At 18.6% G+C, this 22500-nt stretch overlaps 5 protein-coding genes across 5 annotated transcripts in view; 4 read left to right on the forward strand and 1 right to left on the reverse strand.

The window, feature by feature from the left end:
* Positions 1-426: 426 nt before the first annotated feature.
* PRSY57_1012900 (phosphoinositide-specific phospholipase C) lies at positions 427-5094 on the forward strand (the record flags this gene model as incomplete). Its single annotated transcript, XM_012907718.2, has 3 exons — positions 427-4352; positions 4521-4599; positions 5068-5094. The coding sequence occupies 3 exons, from the start codon at positions 427-429 to the stop codon at positions 5092-5094; spliced, it is 4032 nt and encodes a 1343-aa protein (XP_012763172.2).
* A 1723-nt stretch (positions 5095-6817) lies between these two features.
* Positions 6818-13693, forward strand: PRSY57_1013000 (hypothetical protein; the record flags this gene model as incomplete). Its single annotated transcript, XM_020114864.1, has 1 exon — positions 6818-13693. The coding sequence occupies one exon, from the start codon at positions 6818-6820 to the stop codon at positions 13691-13693; it is 6876 nt and encodes a 2291-aa protein (XP_019970410.1).
* Positions 13694-14494: 801 nt separating this feature from the next.
* On the forward strand, positions 14495-15573 carry PRSY57_1013100 (hypothetical protein; the record flags this gene model as incomplete). Its single annotated transcript, XM_012907720.1, has 3 exons — positions 14495-14727; positions 14970-15200; positions 15462-15573. The coding sequence occupies 3 exons, from the start codon at positions 14495-14497 to the stop codon at positions 15571-15573; spliced, it is 576 nt and encodes a 191-aa protein (XP_012763174.1).
* Positions 15574-16213: 640 nt separating this feature from the next.
* On the forward strand, positions 16214-18688 carry PRSY57_1013200 (hypothetical protein; the record flags this gene model as incomplete). Its single annotated transcript, XM_012907721.2, has 5 exons — positions 16214-16282; positions 16724-16811; positions 16945-17947; positions 18060-18378; positions 18686-18688. The coding sequence occupies 5 exons, from the start codon at positions 16214-16216 to the stop codon at positions 18686-18688; spliced, it is 1482 nt and encodes a 493-aa protein (XP_012763175.2).
* Positions 18689-19562: 874 nt separating this feature from the next.
* Positions 19563-22500, reverse strand: part of PRSY57_1013300 (initiation factor 2 subunit family, putative) — a gene marked incomplete at both ends in the record, with an annotated part of 3219 nt that continues 281 nt past the window's right edge. The window contains one exon of the mRNA XM_012907722.2: positions 19563-22500. This exon is cut by the window's right edge and continues 281 nt beyond it. Coding sequence (XP_012763176.2) covers positions 19563-22500 — 2938 coding nt within the window.

Genomic DNA, 22500 nt, shown 5'->3' on the forward strand with positions numbered 1-22500 from the left:
TTTTTTTTTTTTTTTTTTTTTTTTTTTTTTTTTTTTTTTTTTTTTTTTTTTATTACCTTAACAATAATTTATTTAAAATGTTTATTATTGTGTGATTTCAATGCATTAATTTTTTATATATATTCAATGAAGTATAAATATAATATTATTATATATAATATATATATATATATATATATATATTTTTTCGTTTTTCTAATGTATGATTTTATTTCCTTTTATATATAATAATGAATATATCTTTGTGTTTTTATATTATTCCTTTATTATAAGTTAGTGATCACAATTTATAAATATATAATACTTATAATATAAATATTATATATATTATATATTTTATTCATTTCTTTTTATTTCCTTTGATTGATTTTTTTTTTTTTTTTTTTTTTCTTTTTTCATTTTTCTTTTTTTACCTTTTCATTCCTAATGAACCTTAGTGCGAAAATCGATTCAAATGGATATAATAATAATATAGTAGAAAAAAATGATGATAAAAGAATAGGTAGAATTATGAGCGATGATGAAAATGAAAGAAAGGATATAATTTATAATAATGAGAAGAATAAGAGGACGTCTGAAATAAAAGTTCTTAAAAATGATATGGATAATAATAAAAACGACAACAGTATTCAATCTAAGTTATCATTTGATATAAAGAATGTATTAACACATGCATATTTACCAATATGCTTAGAAAAAATGAAGGAGGGAGAATATGTTTATAAATGGAATAATAATATATTTCAAAAGAAAACCTTAAAATTTTTTTATTTAGATGTTAATAATTATTGTATAAGATGGAATTCAAAAAAGAAAAAATTAAGTGAAAAAAAGAACCCATCCTTATATATATGTGATATAATAAAAATCTTAGATGGTTCAGAATCTTTATTTTTCAAAAAGAAAGAAGATGATAAGAATTTATCTATTGAAATTATAAGTACTCAAAGAAATTTAAGATTAACTTTTTTAGATATACAAAGATGGAAAATGTGGTTATTTGGTCTTATGTATTATCAATACAAATTAGTTAATAAAGGAAATGGAAAAAAAAAAATGAAATCCTTTTTATATGAAAGTAATAAATTATATGATAATTATATCATATCAGGATTAAAAGATATTAATGCTTTAACATTATCTCAATTATACATTATATTGAGAAGTCTTAATATATATTTGAATATGCAAATATTATATCATTATTTTTCTATATATAAAAATAAAGCTGTCATAAATTATATAGGTTTTACGAAAATATTAGAACATATTTTCTCAAATACACATATTTCCATATATTTTAATGAATATAAAGATAAAAAATTTAATTATATAGATAAAAAAAAATTTATTGAATTCTTAATCGATATACAATGTGAAGGCAAGTGTGAAGAATTTATATTTAATAATTATTATCAGAATGATACCAACCCAAACTTAACGCGTGAGAAAAATACAGAAATATTAGGAATAGAAAAAAAAAATGATGATAATGATACACATTATAACTTAGATATGATGCAATCATCTACATATAATAATAAAATTTATAATGTAAATAATCAAATGGACGACATTTCCATAAAATACAAAAATGAAGATAATGTCAAAGCTTCACATATATTTAATAATGACAATAAAGAAAATTATAATAAGGAAGAAAATAATTATAGTAAACGTGAAAATAATACATATTTCAATAATGATAATAATAATAATAATAAAGCAAGAAATGAAGCCGTTATTAATAATTATGATTGTAATATTATTAAAAAAATAAGTAACCAAGATATAAATCAGGATGATATAAAATATAATATGGATATATCCAATACATTAATATTCTCTGATAATTCTATAATGCATGATGAAGATTATCTTTTAATATTGGATATATTAAAAAGTAAGTACTTCTATCGTGATCAAAATAAAGTAGGTAATAAAAAAAACACACATGATAATAATTATAATAATACTAGTGCTAATGCATCATGTCACCATAATTTAAAAGATGAAAAAGAACCTAAATTAAACAGTAATAATAATAATAATAACAATAATAATAACAATAATAATAATAATAATGTAGATACTTGTATCAATGTTATTAATAAAAATATACCAAATATATATCCCATAAAAATTAATGTTATATATAAATTATTAAATATTATTAAAAAATATAATATCCCATTTGTTATAAATAATGATGATAATCAATATTTAACTGAGATTGGTTTAGTTTATTTCTTATTATCAAAAGAAAATAGTATTATGTGCCCAGAGTATGCAAAGGTATATCAAAATATGAATTTACCCTTATGTAATTACTGGATTAATAGTAGTCATAATAGTTATTTAGCTAGAAAACAAATATTTAGTACAAGTAATATAGAACAATATATATATATATTATTAGATGGTTGTAGGTGTGTAGAATTTGATTGTTATTATTTTAATAAAAATATAGTAGTGTATCATGGATTTTATGGATATAAATTAACATCTTCTATATTATTTTGTGATACTTTAATAGCATGTAAAATGTTTGGTTTTACCACATCTCCATATCCAATAATATTATCATTAGAAATTCATTGTAAAAATAAGCATAAAAATCTAATTGCTAAAATATTAATATCCATATTGGGTAACCAATTATATATACCTAAAACAACAGACGAAATTAATAATATAACTCCAAATAATTGTAAAAATAAATTTTTAGTTAAATATAAACATTTTGATAATAATGATAGTTCAGGATTTTATTATCTTTTTGAAGGACTACAAAGTGTTATGTATGATGAACTAAATTATATGTCTGATATTCTTGATGAAAATGATGAATTGGATTATGATAATGAGGATATGGATGTTTTACAACAAAATTGTGAAGGCGAGATATTACATAATGATGATGTCGATGTTGAAAATTTTGATGGAGATGATGATGAATATGAAATGGAGAAAAATTTTGGAGCGTACATAGAAAAAAGTATAGAAAAAAAATATAACCAGGATAGTATTAATCATAAAAAATTATACATGAAAAATAGCGACAGTAATAATAATGTATCTATAGAAAAAGAAAACTATGAAGAAAAACACAATAAATTTGTGGAAGATACGAAAAAACCTAGAAACATTTTAAATATAATAAAAAAAAATGATAATAATATGGATAATGATTCATCTGATAATAATAATAATAATGTGAAGCTACCTAAAAATTCTAATACATCATGTATTGAGAAAAAAGATAAAAGCAAAGATTTAGAGGAAAAGAAAAAACATATTTTGAAAAAAACAGATAATTTTAATTTAAAAAATAACAATCTGCTAAATGAATATTCCTGCTTAAAAGGATATGTATTTCGAAATTTTTATGAAACCAGAAATTATAATGAAATATGTTCCATTAGTGAAAATAAATTCATTAAATTAATTAAGAAAAACGAAAACGAAATTATTAAATATAATCAAAAAACATTAACAAGGGTTTATCCATCAGGAACACGACTAGCATCTACCAATTTCAATCCTTTAATATTTTGGAATGCAGGTATACAAGTTGTAGCATTAAATTATCAATATAATGGATTAAGTATGTTGTTAAATAAAGGACGATTTTTAGAAAATGGTGGAAAACACTCAGGTTATATTTTAAAACCTGAATTATTAAGATTTAATGAAAAACAAGATTATAATACCTTATTATTAGATTTACAAATATTGTCATTACATCAAATAAATTTACTATTTTCAATTAAAAATAAATATCATGAAAAAAAACTAAAAAAGAAATTATTTCAAATGGATATGATTCAAAGAATTCAAACACATAAAAAAATAAAAAAGAAAATCAAAAACTGGAAAGATCTACAAAAATTAGAAAAAGAGAAGAAAAATATACTTTTTTCAGATGTTCAGTCAGATGATAATAAAAATAAACATATTAGTTATGAATTACTTCTTAACAAAATTAATGATAATGATGATGTTAATTATATACATAATAAATGTTTAAATGTAGAAAAGAAATATGAAGACATGTTAACAGAATATAAATCTTTCTTATTATGTTCTTCATCCTTATCACATAGTAGTAGCTTCAATAGTTGTAGTAGTAACACAACTACATCAAATGATGGAAATAAAACACATTCCAATAAAAATAATTCATCTAAATATAAAAACAAAAATTTTTATCAAACATTTGAAGAATTAAAAAAAGCAAATAATTTATTTTTTTATCTCTATCTTACTATATCCATTCATGGATATAATGAGAACAAATATTACTTTAAAACTGAAATTGCAAAAGTTAATTTTTATGACATTAATTATTGGTATGTAACAAAATATCTTAAATACATCATACAAAAAGAAAAAATAAATAAAATAATAATAAAATGAAATAAAACAATAATAACAATAATAATAATAAATATGTGTATATTTATTTATCTATTCATATATATATTTATTGTTTATTTTATTTTATTTTATTTTTGTAGTTGGTCAAAACCATCCACTTTCCAAATGAAAATATCTTATCCTTCCTTAGCTCTTATAGTATTTGAATTAAAGGCATATGTAAGTTTAAAATATTATATTTATATTTTTTTTTTATAAAATTAATGATTTAGTATATGGGATCATATAAATAAATGTATAGATCCATGTGATATACAAAATACCATGGAATATAAATTATATATACCATGTGATATACAAAATAACATAGAATATAAATTATATATACCATGTGATATACAAAATACCATAGAATATAAATTATATATACCATGTGATTATATGTACATTATATATATATATATATATATATATATATGTATTTATTTATTTATTTATATTTTATATAGGATACTGTAAAAAGTGAAATAGTAGCTTGCGCCTGCTTTCCAGTTAAATGCTTAAGAGAAGGGTAATTATAAAAATATACATAAAACTTGTTGTATCCATACTTATTACTTAAATATCATTTTATCTATAATAATATTTTTTTCATATTTATTTATTTTTTTTTTTAATTTCTAATAGATTACGATTTGTACCATTGTGCGATAAATATTTAAAAGACATAAAAGGATCAGGAATTTTAGTTAATCTAAAAATTAATCAAGAAAATTGAATTAAATGTTTTTAACATATACGACCAATGTATTTTTTTATATTGTTAAGAAGCACATATAATAACATATTGTATTTCTTACATATGTATGTATATATATGCACATATATATTTTTAACACATTGTTTTTAACTTTCCTTTTGTACGTGCATGACTACAATATTTGTTAAGTAGAATATATTTTTTGTCACCTTTTTAATTACGTATATATATTTTATATATATGTACAAAGTTTATTTGTTGATATTTAATTTTTCATTATAAATTTTTTCTTTTTTTTCATTTTTTTCTTTTTTTTAATAAACCTAATAACTAAAATATAATTTAATTATTTGTGAAATAATTTATTATATTTATTCTTATAATATATATATATATATATATATATATATATATATATAATATATATTTTTTTTTTTTTTTCTTTTTAGTATAGATACACACTATATTAATATGAACCATAAAATAAAAAAAAAAAAAAAAAAAATTATGTTCAATATAATAATATTTTTTACAATAATTAAATTATATATATAATTTTATTATTTTATAAAATTGCGATTCATACTTTTCATATTTTATTTTAAATAGCATACTTATTTTGATGAATATTTTGAAAATTTTATTCCTATATTAATTTTTCCCTTTATATTACTGTTAATTTTAAGAGTTAAAATTAATATATATTAATAAATATATATTATATATATATATATATGTATAGTATCTATTATACAGACAATAATATAAGAAGAGAAAAGAAAACTATATGAACATATAAAATAAATAAATTATTGCACAAATATTTAACTCTTTAGACTTTTAACAATATTGCATTTAATATGTTTTCCTACTTCTATTTTTATTTTATTCTTTTTTTTATAATATGCTTAAATATATATCATGAATTTTTCATAATATATATATTCAAATAATAAAGGATATGCAAAGAAAAAAATAAATAAAATAAAATAAAAAAATGAATCGAACAAAATTAGTGAAATAATGACTTTACAAATTTTATTTATATTTAAATATATGTATATAATATTTTCTCTTCCTTTTACAATAGAATATATTTATATGAATATTCAAAAGGAAAGAATACTTTAAAGAGCAGTAATTTTTTTTTTTCTTTTATAAATTTTATTTTTGAAATTCTTATATTTAGTAAATTTTTATTATTATATTATACTATATTACATTATATATATATATATATATATATATATATATATATATGTGTATATGTATTTATATATATGTTTATATTTTTTCATCATAGTTTTATTTTTTAATTTTGTTATAATGAAAACCTATTTATTAATGTGAAATAATAATTCTTTTTACCAACTTTTGAAGAATTTTATGATATTTTTGAAATATTCATAATTATATATAAATATTTCTTATTATAAATAACAATATTTATTTTATATATATTATGATATATAGTTGAAATAATATTGTATATATGTATATATATATATATATATGTGTGCGTACATATAATTTCGTACTTTTTAAAAATTTAGTATTATATAATAATATATTATTATTATTTTTCATTTATACTAATTATTTTTTTTCCTTTCTTTTCTTTTCATTTTTTTTTTTTTTTTTTTTTTTTTTTCTTTTTTATATATTTTGAAATGAAATATGAATACTTTGAAAGGTAATTTAAAATTATTAAACTCCAATATAAATGTTCAAGAGAAAAGGAAGATATGGCTAGATACTATAAAAGACGACCCCATATGTTTAAAAGGTTGTGGTTATAAAAATTTAAAAAGTATAGCTCTTACATTTTTTAAAGATAAAAACTTATACAATGAAGAAAATTTGGTAATATTAAATTTCTTTTGTAAAGAAAAACTTGATGATTTTCTTTTGAATGATGAAATTATGGAATTCTTACAAAAAACATATTTGTTGTATGAATATTTTATAAAAGAAGGATGTGATAAAATTAATAAAAAACAGTTTATTGAAAATATATCTGAATGTTGTAAGAGAATATTTTTAAAAAATATTATAAAACATGAAAAAGAAATACTAGATTTCCTGTTAAAAAATTTAATGAATTATATTAACAAATATTCCTTTTGCTTAATTTATCAATCCTTATATAACATATATCAATATAATCAAAATAATTATAACCAAATATATTATGTAAAACAAAAGCCAACATTTGAGTTTTTATTATGTCTAGAAAATAAAAAAATAAATGATGAAGTGCTATTAATTAATAATAATAAATTTTATATAGATTCTTTATTCGTACTAAATGAGAATGATGAAAAAGGTATACGTGAATATTTTGAAAAGAATGGAAATATCACCACATGTGATGCCTATAATGAAAGAGAAAATACACAAGAGGATTCAAGTTATAAAAATTATAACTATGAAAGAGATAAAAACAATGATATTGTAGAACATGTTAATGATAATAAGATAGAACAAAGAGGAACGATTTTAAGAACAAAAACATGCATATCCTTTTCTAATGATAAAAATATATCAAAAAATGTTGAAACATTAAATAAAGAATTTTCTTGTTTCTATTTGTTTATATATTTTAGATGTTGTTTTGAAAATATAAATTTTTATTTAATAGAAAAATTCATAGAAAATTATTATATTAATCATAATAATGAAAATATTTATAAAGAATTGTTATTATTTCTGTTTTTAATATACAAGGATAAAATGAATACATTAGTAGATAGAATATTAACAGACAGTATAAATTATTTAAACAATAATTATACTGCTAGTATTATGAATAATAATGATAGTAATAATAATAGTAATAATAGTAATAATAATAATAATAATAAAAATAATAATAATAATAATAATAATAATAAAAATAATAATATTTATCATAAAAGTAATAGTAGTAATAGAAGCTATAGCAAAAATTATTCATATAACCATTTAGAGTCTCATAAGAAACAAAAACGAAATACAAACGAAAATATAAAAGAACGTAATAAAGAATTATATCTTAGTGATTCTTTATTTTATTATGAACTTTTAATAAATATTATCATTTATCAAAATTTGAATTATGAAAATAATTATGAGTACTATCTAAATTTTATAAAAACATTACATGATAATGATCATTTCCAAGAATTGTTTTTGTCATCATTCTTTTTTGTTTATATAAGTACAGATGATGTAAGCATTAGAAATGTGTTACTAACCAATTTTATTAAATATGGATCGAAAAGGTTTTCTACTTTATCTAAATTATTCACATATATGAAACGTATATTTTATATAATATATCACGATGTAGTAGATGAAATGTATATATATAATAATAAATTGTTTACAAATATTGAAGGTCAATGTAGTAAAAGGAGAAATGAAATATTGGATACTGATGAAAAGGAATTAAATTATTTAATATTTGCTAAGAGTAATAATAATATATGTATAGACAAATATATTTGTTTATTTTTTAAAGAAGTATACTATATTATTAGTAGAACTAATATGGAATATTTTTCCTTAGTTACACATTTATATTTATATACATATGATTATATTTTTCAAAAAATAATAAATGTTATATATGAAAATGAAATGAATTTAAATGATACATCATTCGATATTTGTAAACAAGTACTAAAACCGTTTCTATTTTTATATGTAGATATATTTGATAGCTTTATACAAGCATTAAAAAAAAATGTATACAGTGAAAAAGTTATGATTACATATTCTTTTATAAAAAAATATCTTTTTAAAAATATGTATGAAAAATCATTTTTACAGAAAGATTTATTTTACGTTATCTATCATATATATTTTCTTCAATATGTTCTTAAGTATAACTTTTTGAATTTCCTAACTAATTTTATAACTACTAAAAGAAATGTAAGTCAATATCTTGAAAATTTTCTTAAATTGAAGGACGATCATATTAAAGAAGTTGAAGCTACTCTAGAAAAAAATGGAAATTATGAAAACGAAAAAGGAACTTTAAATGAAAAAGGAACTTTAAATGAAAAAGGAACATTAAATGAAAAAGGAACTTTAAATGAAAAAGAAACATTAAATGAAAAAGGAACTTTAAATGAAAAAGAAAATAATCATGATATGTTAGAAGACGCTAAAAAAATAAAGGAAAGGAATAAAGAAAAAGATGATAAGGTGGAAAAAACACAAAGGGTAAAAAGGACGGAGAGCACATATCGTCGTAATAAAAGAGGTTATTATAATGAAGATGATAGTAGTGGTGATAATAGTAGTAATGATGATAATACTGATGATGAAGAATGGGATGATTACAAACATATCAAGAGTTATCAAAATGGAAGGAGTAAAAAACAAGAAAATAATAATAAAAAAAAAAGGAAAAAACCAAACAATAAAAATAAAAGCAATGTTGAAAAAATAGATCTGACTGATTTGTCTTGTTCAGACAAGGAAAATGAAGAAGAACTTTATAGAAAAAAAAAAAAAAATTCAAAAAAAGGCATAAAAAATGATGATAATAATAATAATAATAATAATAACAAAAGTGACGATGAAAATGATAATAATAATGATAATGAAAATTATAACCAAAATAATAATTTGTATAATAATAACAATACGAGTTCATCATTTTTGAATAATGATGATCCTGAATTGTTATGTGATAAACTTTCAGGTGAAGAAGGACAAAAAAATAAATGCGCAAATAATGTAGTAGATGCTGAAAAGGAAAGAATTATAAGTTTCTTTGAAAAAAATTATCATGTATTAAAATATTTTACATCTTATACAGATGATATGATATTTGGTCATGACGAAGGTGATATTACTAGTTTGGATAATTATATAGATATTAAGGAGCACACCAAATTGAAGAGGATAAGTAGTAACATGAAGAACATAAATAAAAGTAATGATAATAATAATGAAAATGTTAATCAACATAATATTAATATTAATATTAATAATAATAATAATAATAATAATAATAATAATATTAATAGTTATAATAATAGTTATAATAATAGTTATAATTGTATAGCTTATACTTCGTCATCAGACGATAAAAGTCGATTCATCAGAAAATTACACTCGTTTTATAACAAGAAAAGAAAAGTGGATCATATCATTAACGAATTATTTTTAAACAATAAAGATAATGTGTATAGTAAGATTTTAAAAAATAATTTGTCAATAATTAAAGAATTGAAAAATTTAAGGATGGATATATTATATCCTATTTTTAATGCAAGTTTAGTATTTTTATTTGATGATTTTTATTTTTTCATTATACAAAATATCAAATTAGTTATAGAAGAAAAAGAAAAATTTTATTATAATCATAAAATATTTTTAAATACATCTCTTATATTATTACATTGTTTATCAAAAGATGTAAAAATAGAAAAGTATCTAGTATCCATTTTTTATATTTTAAAATTATCTTTTAATAAATTAAAATCAATAGAAATTATAAATGAAGGTATACATCAGAATAAAGAACAAATATATGATAAGAACACTAAAACGTTTCAAAATGATGTTAAATATTATAATATAAAAAATGATAAAGATATAGTAACATCTTATATATCATGTCATAAGAAAAATAATAATGACCATCAAAATAATAATAAAAATATTACTTTAAATGAAATAGAAGAAAACATCAAGTTGTATCAGAATGTATTTTATATCTTTTTAAAATTATTACAAAATATATCAAAAACTAATAATTTATATTATAATTTTAAATTCATAATATATGATATACTTTTTTCACCATACTCAAATAAGAAAATTATTTTTTCTTGTATGAAATGTATATTGGATAGAGCCAAATTGGACGAAATATATAATTACTGCATAAAAATGTTAGATAAAATAACGATGGAAGAAAAATTTATAGAAGACTTGTTAAAAGTAGAAGATAACATATCACTTGATTATAATAATAACAATAATAATAATTGTGTTAGTTATGAATATAATAAATATAATAATAATTTAGATCAAGAAAACGATACTAATCAAAATAAGAAAGGATATGTTACAAACAATATTAATTATAATATACAAACAAATAATTCAAATAATTTTAATAATGATGAATATTTTAACCATGTATCATTAAGAAATATAAATGAGACATATATAAAAGAGTATAATTATTTACCCTTAATTTTGTATAATAAAAATAATTTGGAAAATTCTTTTTCTTTTAATAATATTGAGAAAAATATTAAAAGTCGTGAAATTTCTTCCTTATATATTAACATTTTAATATTATATTATATTATAACACAAAAAGAGAAAACTAATAAAAAGACAACATTTTGTGACCATTATTTAAAATTTGAAGTAGATAATTGTCGTATGATTATAAATAAATTAATTTGCCTTTTATATTCCAAGAATGATTTAAATTCTTCTTATGATAAATATATTAAATATTTAAGCTTTAAAACATTTAAAAAAATATACAGTTATTTGTCTATAAATGAAGGAGATATATATATAGGACATATAAAAAATAAAAACACAGATGACATAATAAATGAAGATAAAAAATTAAACGATATAAAAATATTAAAATATGAAATATTAGAATACTTTTATTTTATATCAAATAAAGAAATTAAAGAATATATCATGAAAAATAAAAAATCAAATAATACTAAACAAAACTTATCAACCTATACAGATGAATATAATTTTTTCTTTTTGAATAATTTAAATTGTAATAAGCTTATATTAAAAAATGACAACTTTTATTTTATGATTAATTCTTTGTTATTCATTTTTAATATGAAATATGATAAAGCTACGTTTTATAAATTAATAACAATTATTCTAATGGAAAAAAATGAATATAAAAATTATGTTTTAGAAAAGATCATTCCATATATAAAAAAATTTTTTAAATTAAGTTATATATTAAATAATGTTAAAAGACAAAATAAAAAAAATAATTTAAAATTAAGTAATGATATATTGAATCATTCAGTTTTATTATATATTATTAGAACTATTATTATTCTTTTCTTATTAATTGATTATAATCATATAAATAAACATAATATAATAATTAATGAAAATTATATAAGTTATCATATATTTATTAATGACTATATCAAAAAGAAATCTCTCAAATATTATTATACACAATTAAACTTTTTATTATTCAGAATATTTTATAATGAAAAAAATTTATCATATTTCTTTAAAATGTTTTTTACTACCTTATATATTATATCTTTCAAAAAAAAAGGTAATGAAAATATGATGTTCTTCTTTGAAAAAATATTCCATCTTAATATATTAGATGAACACCTATATTCGTCAACAAATAAAAAAAATAAGTTCTTAAAAGACAACATAAATCTTCAGGATAATCATCAAACTGTAGCAAACATGAAGCAGTTTAAAGAAGAAAATGAGAAAGATAAAAATATTGTTGAAAATATTGACAAAAATGTAGTAGGTAAACATAAACAAAGAACAAATAAATCAGAGAAAAATACAAAATATAACAAGAAATATAACACAGAAAATGATATAGATAGTAACACAGAAAAAAATACAGATGATAACACAGAAAAAAATACAGATGATAACACACAAAGCGATATAGATGATAACACAGAAAATAATACAGATGATAATACAGAAAATAATATAAATAATAACACAGATGACCATTCAGATAATAGTCATTCACAATATAGTAGTGATGAAGAAATTAGAAAAAATTATCGTGAAATATTAAGAAGCCATAAAAAAAATGATGTTGAGTTAAATAAAAAATCTATTAAATATAAAAGCACTGTTAGAAGTAATGGGTCAACCACTTCATCTTCGAATGATTCCGATGATACATTTAGAATAAGAATAAATAAAAAAAGAAAAAACAAAAATACACATAATAAAAAAAAAAAACAAATAAAAAATAAAAAAAGAAATTCGTCATCATTAGATGATAATCTTATCACATATGTGGAACAAAAATCGCAACGTACAAATAGTTCAAATGAAATGAAATGTACACATTTGAAAAAGTCAGCTAAGAAGGAATATATATTAAATCAAGAAGAGGTAAAACCTTTTACAGATAATATATTGGAAAAAATGGAAAAAGAAATGAATATTGAGAATTTTCAATTTAATGGTTCCTTATCTGTAAAAATATTAAATCATCTAATATTCTTATGTAAAGGTTTCCATGAAGATTTGGAATTAAAAATATATAATGGAATAAAATCTTGTTTAAAAGATAATGAAATGGATAAACAAAAATTAAAACAACTCTTAGAACAAAATATTAAAGAAGATGAACATATACATAATCATGTATCATCCATAAAATATAAAAAAAAATTAGAACTCTTAAAAATGATTGACACTAAAATTATATTTCTTACATATATAAAAGACAATTTAGAAAAAAGAAAATCTCTTGTATCTAGAATGAGTGAATTAAATTTAAACATTTTTAAAAATAAATCAATGTTTCATATTGATATCGATTTTATTTAATGAGAAAATATATTATTTTATATGAACAAGTTTATGAATTTAAAAATATTTTATTTCTTTATTTTATATAAAAGGAATATATACGTTATATATTACCATCTTACAAAAATAATGTGTAAATATATATATATATATATATATATATATATACATATGTATTATTATATATAGTTACTTTTATATACATATTTGTGTCGTATGATTACAATATATTTTTATATATTTTTTTTTATTTATTATTATTATTTTTTTTTTTAACATATAACAGAATGAATAAATAAATAAATAAATAAATAAATATATATATATATATATATATATATATATTTATTAATATTATGTATTTATTGAAAATCTCATTACACATATCTCACAACATATAAAATTTTATTTTTACTTTCAGAAAGTAGATGTATATCATATTACTTTTTTAAAGCATTTACCTTTTTTAGTTCTTATAAAAAAATATAAATATAAACATATATATGTATATAATATTTCTCTCTTAATATATATATATATATATGAAATAATTTATAATTTGTAAAAATTTTTTTTTTTTTCTTACACTAATTTTGTGTTTATTTTATTTAATAATGGGTGAAGAAAAGATTTTTTTTCTTTCCAAATTATTTGGGAATAAGAATTAGAATTTGAATTGTAGGTTTTTTTTTTCTTTTTTTTTTTTTTTTTTTTTTTTTTTTTTTTTTTTTTTTTTTTTTTTTTTTTTTTTTTTTTTTTTTTTTTTTTTTTTTTTTTTTTTTTTTGGTGAAAATGAAGATAAGCCTTTCTTTTTTTTTTATGTTTTTGTTATGTTTGCTCTTTTGGAGAAATATTATATGTGATATAAAAGAACTTAATTATGAACAATTTTATAAGATGTTAACAACAGAAAAAAACAATCAAAAGAAAAATTATATTTTAGATAAATCAATAAATTATAAGAATTTTAAATCTTTTCAGGATTTTTTATATATAAAGACAAATGAAGATTTTGTTTTGTATGTATATGCTAAATGGGACACAGATTCCAAGTAGGATTTACTAAATTAAAAAAAAAACAAAAAAAAAAAAAAAGGAAAAAAAAAAGCCTATGTTCTTATTTCCTCCTTTTTTCTTTTTTAATTATTAAACGGAAATAACTATTGTATGATGATATATGGATATTGTATTATATTTATTAGTAGTCATTTTTATTTCATGTTATATATATTTGTATGTACATATTGTTTTAATTAAATATTATTTGTTTCTTATGCACAATTTTTCTATACAGTAATTTGATAAGCATTTTTAGAGAAGTAGATAGAATTTTAACGGAGCACCAAATAAAATTAAATTTCTATATTTTTAATATTGATCAAGCAAAAGATCTATGCAATTTTTTGAATATCACTTCGTTGCCTCTGATACTGTATGTTTCCTCAGTTCATAAAAAAAAATATAACACCCTCCTTTATAAATTCTTAAACTCAAATAAAGATATTAAAATAAGTAATGCATTCAGGTAAAAATAAGATAAATAAAAATGTACATTTTGTATATTTATATATATTATATATGTGGTGACACTCAATATATAAATAATAAATTCCAAGATATTGAAGATACATGGATATGTATACATATTTAATTTGTCCATTATATATTTTTCATTCATCATTTTACTTTTACTTTTTGCATATGTCTATATCTATATATATATATATATATATATATATATATATATATATATATTTATTATTATTTTATCATTTTGTCCTTCCAGGTACAATGGTGATATGTACTGCTATGATTACATTGTGGAGTGGGTAGAAGCACATTACTATTTTACAAAGTTCGTTTTACTAATGAAAAAGCTTTTTTCTTGGAAAAAATAATTTATAATGATTTTTTTAGTAATCTTGTTATTTTTATATTTTTTTATTTATTCTTCAAAATATTTTTATTTCAAGAAACTTACAATAAAATAAAATATATTATAAAAAAAAATAAAACACAACATTCTAATATAAATATAAATACACATTATATATATAATATATATGTAGTAATATACTCTAATTATGTTTCTTATTTTTTGCTATTTTTATTTCATGCATAGATGTGCATAACAAATATTATATATGATAATCATATAAAACACGATATTATAGAAAATTTATATGTACATATATATACATATACAATAATATCAATTTTTTAATTTTTTTTTTTTTTTTTATTGTTTGATTTGTCTAAAATAACTTGTGTAATGTAAAATAAAATATATTTTTATTGTATATTTATACATATATACAATAGGACTAATTTATTGCCACCATTTTTTTTTTTTTTTTTTTTATCATAATTTAGGTGTTATCATTACAACTAATTTGTTATATAATTTTTATTATTTTTCTTTTATAAATAACTTTTCCGTATTTTATAAATGCTATTAATTTTAGAAGAAAATCATGATATTGTAAAATTCATTGTTATACGATAGACCATTAAAAAAAAAAAACAAAAAAACAAAGAATGAGAATATTCTATTTGGCTATATTGTACTATATTAATTCCTTAAGAGAGTCTCAAGCTAATTCAAACGTATGAAAATATTAGAAGTAATTTTTTTATCGTTTTTTTATTCGTACTATTTATTTTATATCATTTAAAAAAAAAAAAAAAATTAAAAAAGGAACAAATTATACAATTTTTTTTTTTTTTTTTTTTTTTGTTTTAAATCTATATTTTTGTATACTTTTTTTGTCTTATATTTTATATGTGTATATAATGATATATTTATGAAATGTAGAGTTATATAACGTTTGTATATTTTATTTTCTTATTTTTCCAAATATACGTTTAATAAAATTTCTTGTAATACATATTTTGTTGTTTGTTATATTGTCCAAGTGTAATAATTCATCATTAATAAAATTTGTATCATCCAAGCAATTAAAAAATATAAAAAGATTGAATAATATCATAAACAATATTAAAAAAAAAAATACATATATAATATATTTTATTTTTGTTACTTCGTAGAATTTTATATTGAAGAACAATGAACAAATAAAAACATTAAGAAGGGTTAATACTAAAAATAGAAAACATGATATAAATCATATTTTGAGTAAGATGAAAAATTAAAATAAATAATTAAATAAATAAATATATAAATACATACACAAATATATAATATATATATATATATATATATAACAAAAAATGTAAACATTATTTTCATGCTTTTTGGATACTGTTAGATTTTTCCTTCCTTTCTAAAGAAGAAAAAAAGGAGAACGATAAACAAAACGATAAACAAAATGATAAAGAAAAATATAATGACAAAGAAAATGATAAAGAAAAATATAATGACAAAGAAAAATATAATGACAAAGAAAAATATAATGACAAAGAAAATGATAAAGAAAAATATAATGACAAACACAAAGAAAAAAATAAAGATAATAATATAGAAAAGGAGAATGACGAACACAAAGATCATAAAAATGATCACAATACCATAAGTTTGCTAGATAAAGGAAAAGATGATAAAAGTAAAACAACAAATGAAAAACAGGATAAGGGAAAAAATAAAGATGAATTTGATGATGACGACGACCTTATAGATGACGAAGAAGAAGATGATGATGTGGAATCTGATGATTTAAAAAATAAATCGAAAAATAAAAGTAAAAGTAAACAAGAAGAGAAAAAAAAAAATGATAAAAAAAAGATGAATCCTCATGACACAGAAGATGATGAAGATGAAGATTTGAATGAAGAAGATGAGGAAGAAAATGACGAAGATGAAGAACATAAAAAGAAAAACGAAAAAAAAAAAAAGGATGGTGATGATGATGAGAATGATGAAGAAGAAGATGAAGAAAAAGAAAAAAAAAAGAAGAAAGAAAAGAATAAAGAAAAAAATAATAAAAAAAATAACAATAAAAAAATAAAACCTCATGAAGATCATCATAAAAATGATCATGACCATGAACATCATGAGGAAAATCATAAACAAAAATATAAAGAAGAAAACAATAAAAAACATCAGGAAAAACAGCATGAAGAGCATCAAAATAATAACAATCATAAAGAAAATATAAAAAAGGAGGAAAACCATGAAATACCAATTTTAAATAATAATCCACTTAACCAAATGACAAATATGGCAATTCCAAATGTGTCGCAAAATATACTTCCAATTATGGATAACAGCATACCAAAAATGGAAGAAAAACATACCCCTATAAATAATGAAATGTAATTAAAAAATTTTTTTTATTTTATTTTTTTTTTTTTTTATTTCTGTATCTATGTATAATACATGTATACATATATATATATATATATATATATTATTTTCCCTATGCAGACAATATGACAAGAATAATGAAGATATACACATTCCTGATGATATTAAAAATGATTTCATGAAATTACTGAAAAATCTTGTTTCCCTAAACAGCAAGAACAATTTATATAAAAGTCAACATGAACATTTAAAAGAAGATGAAAAAAACAAACATTCAGAAAATCCAGCTTTATATAATAAATTATTTTATGGACAAGATATCCATAATAATTCATCATTTTTCAATAAAATCATCAATCATATAAAAAAATATCTCATGTATTATATAATAGGTGTTATTGTTTTTTTCTCTCTTGCATTGGTTATGCAATCTTCAGATGTAAGTAACAAAAAAAAAATTAAAAATGATGTGAAAAAAGATAAAAACAACATTTCAAATTATACAAGAGACATTAAAGTCTAATATATATATATATATATATATTTATATTTACATAAATTAAATTTTTTTTTTTTTTTTTTTTTTCCTTTTTGCATTTATATTATATATTTTTTTATTTTAAATATATCACGACTTTTTATAATTTAATTATCATAATAACATTTTATCATTTTTTTTAAATATCATAAACTTTTTAAATAAACCTTATAAATCTAAAAAATGCATATATTTTTTTTATTTTTAGTAGAATGAATGATAAATTTTTTTTTTTCTTTTTTTGGATACTCCTTACAAGGATAATTATGAAGAAAAAAATTTTTTTAAATGTTCTTTCGGTCTATCTTTTGGAATTATATAAAAGTTGTTATTTGTTTTTTGTTTTTTTTAACCTTATTTATATATATATATATATATATATATATATATATATATATATTTACTGTTTTTATATACATAATAATTAAATATTTTCATTTTCTTTATTTTTTTTATAAGAACAGATTAAAAGTTGTGTTTTAATCTTTTAAAAATTTCATTTTTTCAAAATGTTATTATTATTATAATGATGTTATTTTATAATGATAACATTAATGGTTATGCAAATATTGATATCTCTTTATATTTATAAAAATATGTGTAATAAAATTATTCGTCTTTTATATTTATATATTAAAATTAGCAAGATAATAAATATCATTTTTTTTTTTTTTTCATGGTATTCTTTTAAATTATGATGGTATATGTAAGGGATATGAAAATATTTAAGGATCATTCAAAATGAATAAAAAAATATAAAAATCTAACAAAAAATGTTAATGTTTTTATAAAAAAAAATATATATATTTATATATATATAAAACGAATATATTTAATTTAACAATATATTTTCCAAAAAAATTAAAATAAATAAATTCTATATATAATAGATAAAAATATATATATTATAAATAATTAATAAAAATATATAAATATATATATATATATAAGTATATATATTTATACAATTAAACGGATATCATAGTACTGAAAAAATAAAGAATACATAAAATAAAAATAAAAACTTATAATTATTATTCTTTGAAAAAAAAAGAAAAAAAAGTGCAAATAAATAAATAAGATTATTATATATTATTATGAATAAAAGCATTTAAAGCATTTTTATTTGAACTTGTATAGAGACCTACTTCGGTCACAATATAATTAATATATTTGAGAGGGGTAACATCATTACATATATTTGCTACATAAAAAGATTTATCATTATTTGAATTAATTTTATTTATATGTGAGAATACAGATGTAAATAAATTAGTGTCGTTATGTTTATCAGTACAAACATTTTTTATATTCACATTTCCAATAGATTTACATATTGAATGGCAAATATCATTACAACATATTTGATCCTTATCACTTTCATCAATATTTTGATCTGTTGATGTATTTATATTACTTGATTTAATATCAAAATGATTTTTAAAATTTAAGGAATAGGTACTTTTTTCAAAATTATTTTTACCATTCTTTAAATTAAAAAATACCTTATTTTTTTTATTAATCACTTTACTATTATTATTATTATTATTATCAGATGATATAGTTTGAGATACATTTTTATAATTTATCTTTACCATAGTTTTTTCATTTTTTATTTCATGAGATAAATATGTTTGTTGTTTTAAGATACTTGTTGTTGATCCAGTAGTAAATGTACTATTACTACTAACAGTGTTAATTTCTTTAACATAATTTAAGGAGATTTTTTCTTCTTTTGTTTTCGAATTTTTTTTTTCCATTTCTATATCATTTATGTTATTCATTTGATGAATACATTTTTCTCGTACATCCGTTATATTTGTTTTTTCTTCTTTAAAATTTTTTGTACAGCAAGTTATATTTGATTCGTTATTATTAGTAATATTTTGACATTTTACTAATGTATCTGTAGATTCATGGAATTTTGTTGTTTCGATATGACGTGTATAAGAAGATGATTTGTAATTATTACAATGTTCTATCTTAGTTTCATATTTCATTTTCATTTCATTGGTAATACGCTCATTTGAGTATTGAATATATAATTTTTGTGGTTCTGTTTCTTTTAGATTTTCTCTTTTTTGGTCTTCTAACGAAGCCTTAGATTTGTTAAATAAAGTTTTGTTTGAACTTTTTAATTCGTCCTCAAGTTGTTCTCCTCTGCGTTCTTTTGTGTCTTTGATTTTTTTGACGTCTTCATTTTCTACATATTTCACATTTTGAATGTCTTCCATTGTCCTTCCCTCAATTACTGCCTTGACTTCATCCTGTTCCCATTCTTCTTTATTATTTTTTTTCTTTTTATTTACTGCCTTTTCATTCAGTGCAAAAGGAAATACGGAGGTCGAAACATATCTAACGGTCGGTTTTTTATATTTTGTATTTATATTATTAAATAATATATTCTTTTTCTTTATATCAGAAAAAGAATGTATAAAGTTATTTAATTTTTTATTAAAGTGGGTACCTCCCTCTACATTTTTATTACACTTTTGATCACATTTATGAGGATTCGAATGATGATGATAATGATGCATATACATATAATCATATATATCTAAATTATTATTTATATTATTCATACTGAAACTATCAATAAGTATTTTATTACTTATTTTATAAGTTTCACAAACAATATATACATCAACATTATTTAAATTAGAAATCATACAAATGATACTAGTACCTACATGCCCATAAACACTATTATGTATAATTGCATCAATACCTAATAGCACTTTTGTACATCTTCTAATATTATAAAATAAACCACCAATTAAAGTATACGTAACGGATATTCCTAATTTGGTATATAATTTTATATTATACGAATTTTTATATGGTTCTGAATCAACTAAAATTATTTCAAATTTTTTGCCATTTCTTTTTGCTTTTATAATTGAAAGATATATATCATAATCAAATGTATATATTAAAATAACATCATGGTTTTCTATAATGTGATTTGATACATAATTAGATATGTTTATAGAAGGTATGACTATTTTTGTTCGAATATAATTGTTAATATTGTTTGTTATAATTTCTTTAGTCTCTTCTAGAACATTTTTCCCTATATGTTCAGATATCATATTTTTAAACCATCTTATAACTTCTCCCATACTAACACTATGTTTTTTACACATAATAATATAATTTATTTCTTTATCTATAACAACTTTCATATGTTTATTTATAGGCTCATATGGGGGTAATGTATAATCTTTAATAAATGATTTTAAAGCAATAAGCAAATCCACATTCCTATGATTATGTGTAGTAATTGAACATTTATTAAAAAATATTCCTGTCCTTAATATATTCGGATGAATCTCATTTTGATTAAGATCTAATAATATCTTATCATACATATTTATTTTATCAAATACTTTAAAATTATATATATCTACAAAGTTGCTTTTTTCATGTGATAAGAAATGATATTGATTTGAATTACAAAAATTTAATTTTACATTAACAAAATTTTGAACAGGGCAGGCACATAGTTGGTTCTCACTATAATAATAATAATTATTATTATTATTATTATTATTATTATTATTTATATTGTTGCTTTTATTATTATTATTATTACTAATATGTCTCAAAGTTACATTCATTTTAACCTTATTACAATTTTCCACATTTGTCATGTTTTTTATATTTTCTTTACTTTCTTTATTTTCCTTATTTTCTTTTGTTTCATTCTGATCTTCTGTGATGCCATCATATTTCTTTCTCTCTTCATCCCGGTATTCCAAATTACTGGAGTCATTAAAATGAGGACATTCATTTAATAAGCAACTGTTCAATGTCTTTGCATTATTTTTATTTGTTGTTACAATAATTTTATTGCTATTTGAACTATTTTTAGAAGTTTTATTGGATTCATTTAAATTTATTTTTTTTATATTATAATATATATTGTAAGGGAAATTATTATCATCCCCATCACTACTATAATAATAATAAATATTTTTTTTTTCTTCTAACTGCTTCGATGTGTCTTCATATAAAGATTTA

This window comes from Plasmodium reichenowi, chromosome 10, assembly GCF_001601855.1.
Source record: "Plasmodium reichenowi strain SY57 chromosome 10, whole genome shotgun sequence".
Lineage (NCBI taxonomy): Eukaryota > Apicomplexa > Aconoidasida > Haemosporida > Plasmodiidae > Plasmodium > Plasmodium reichenowi.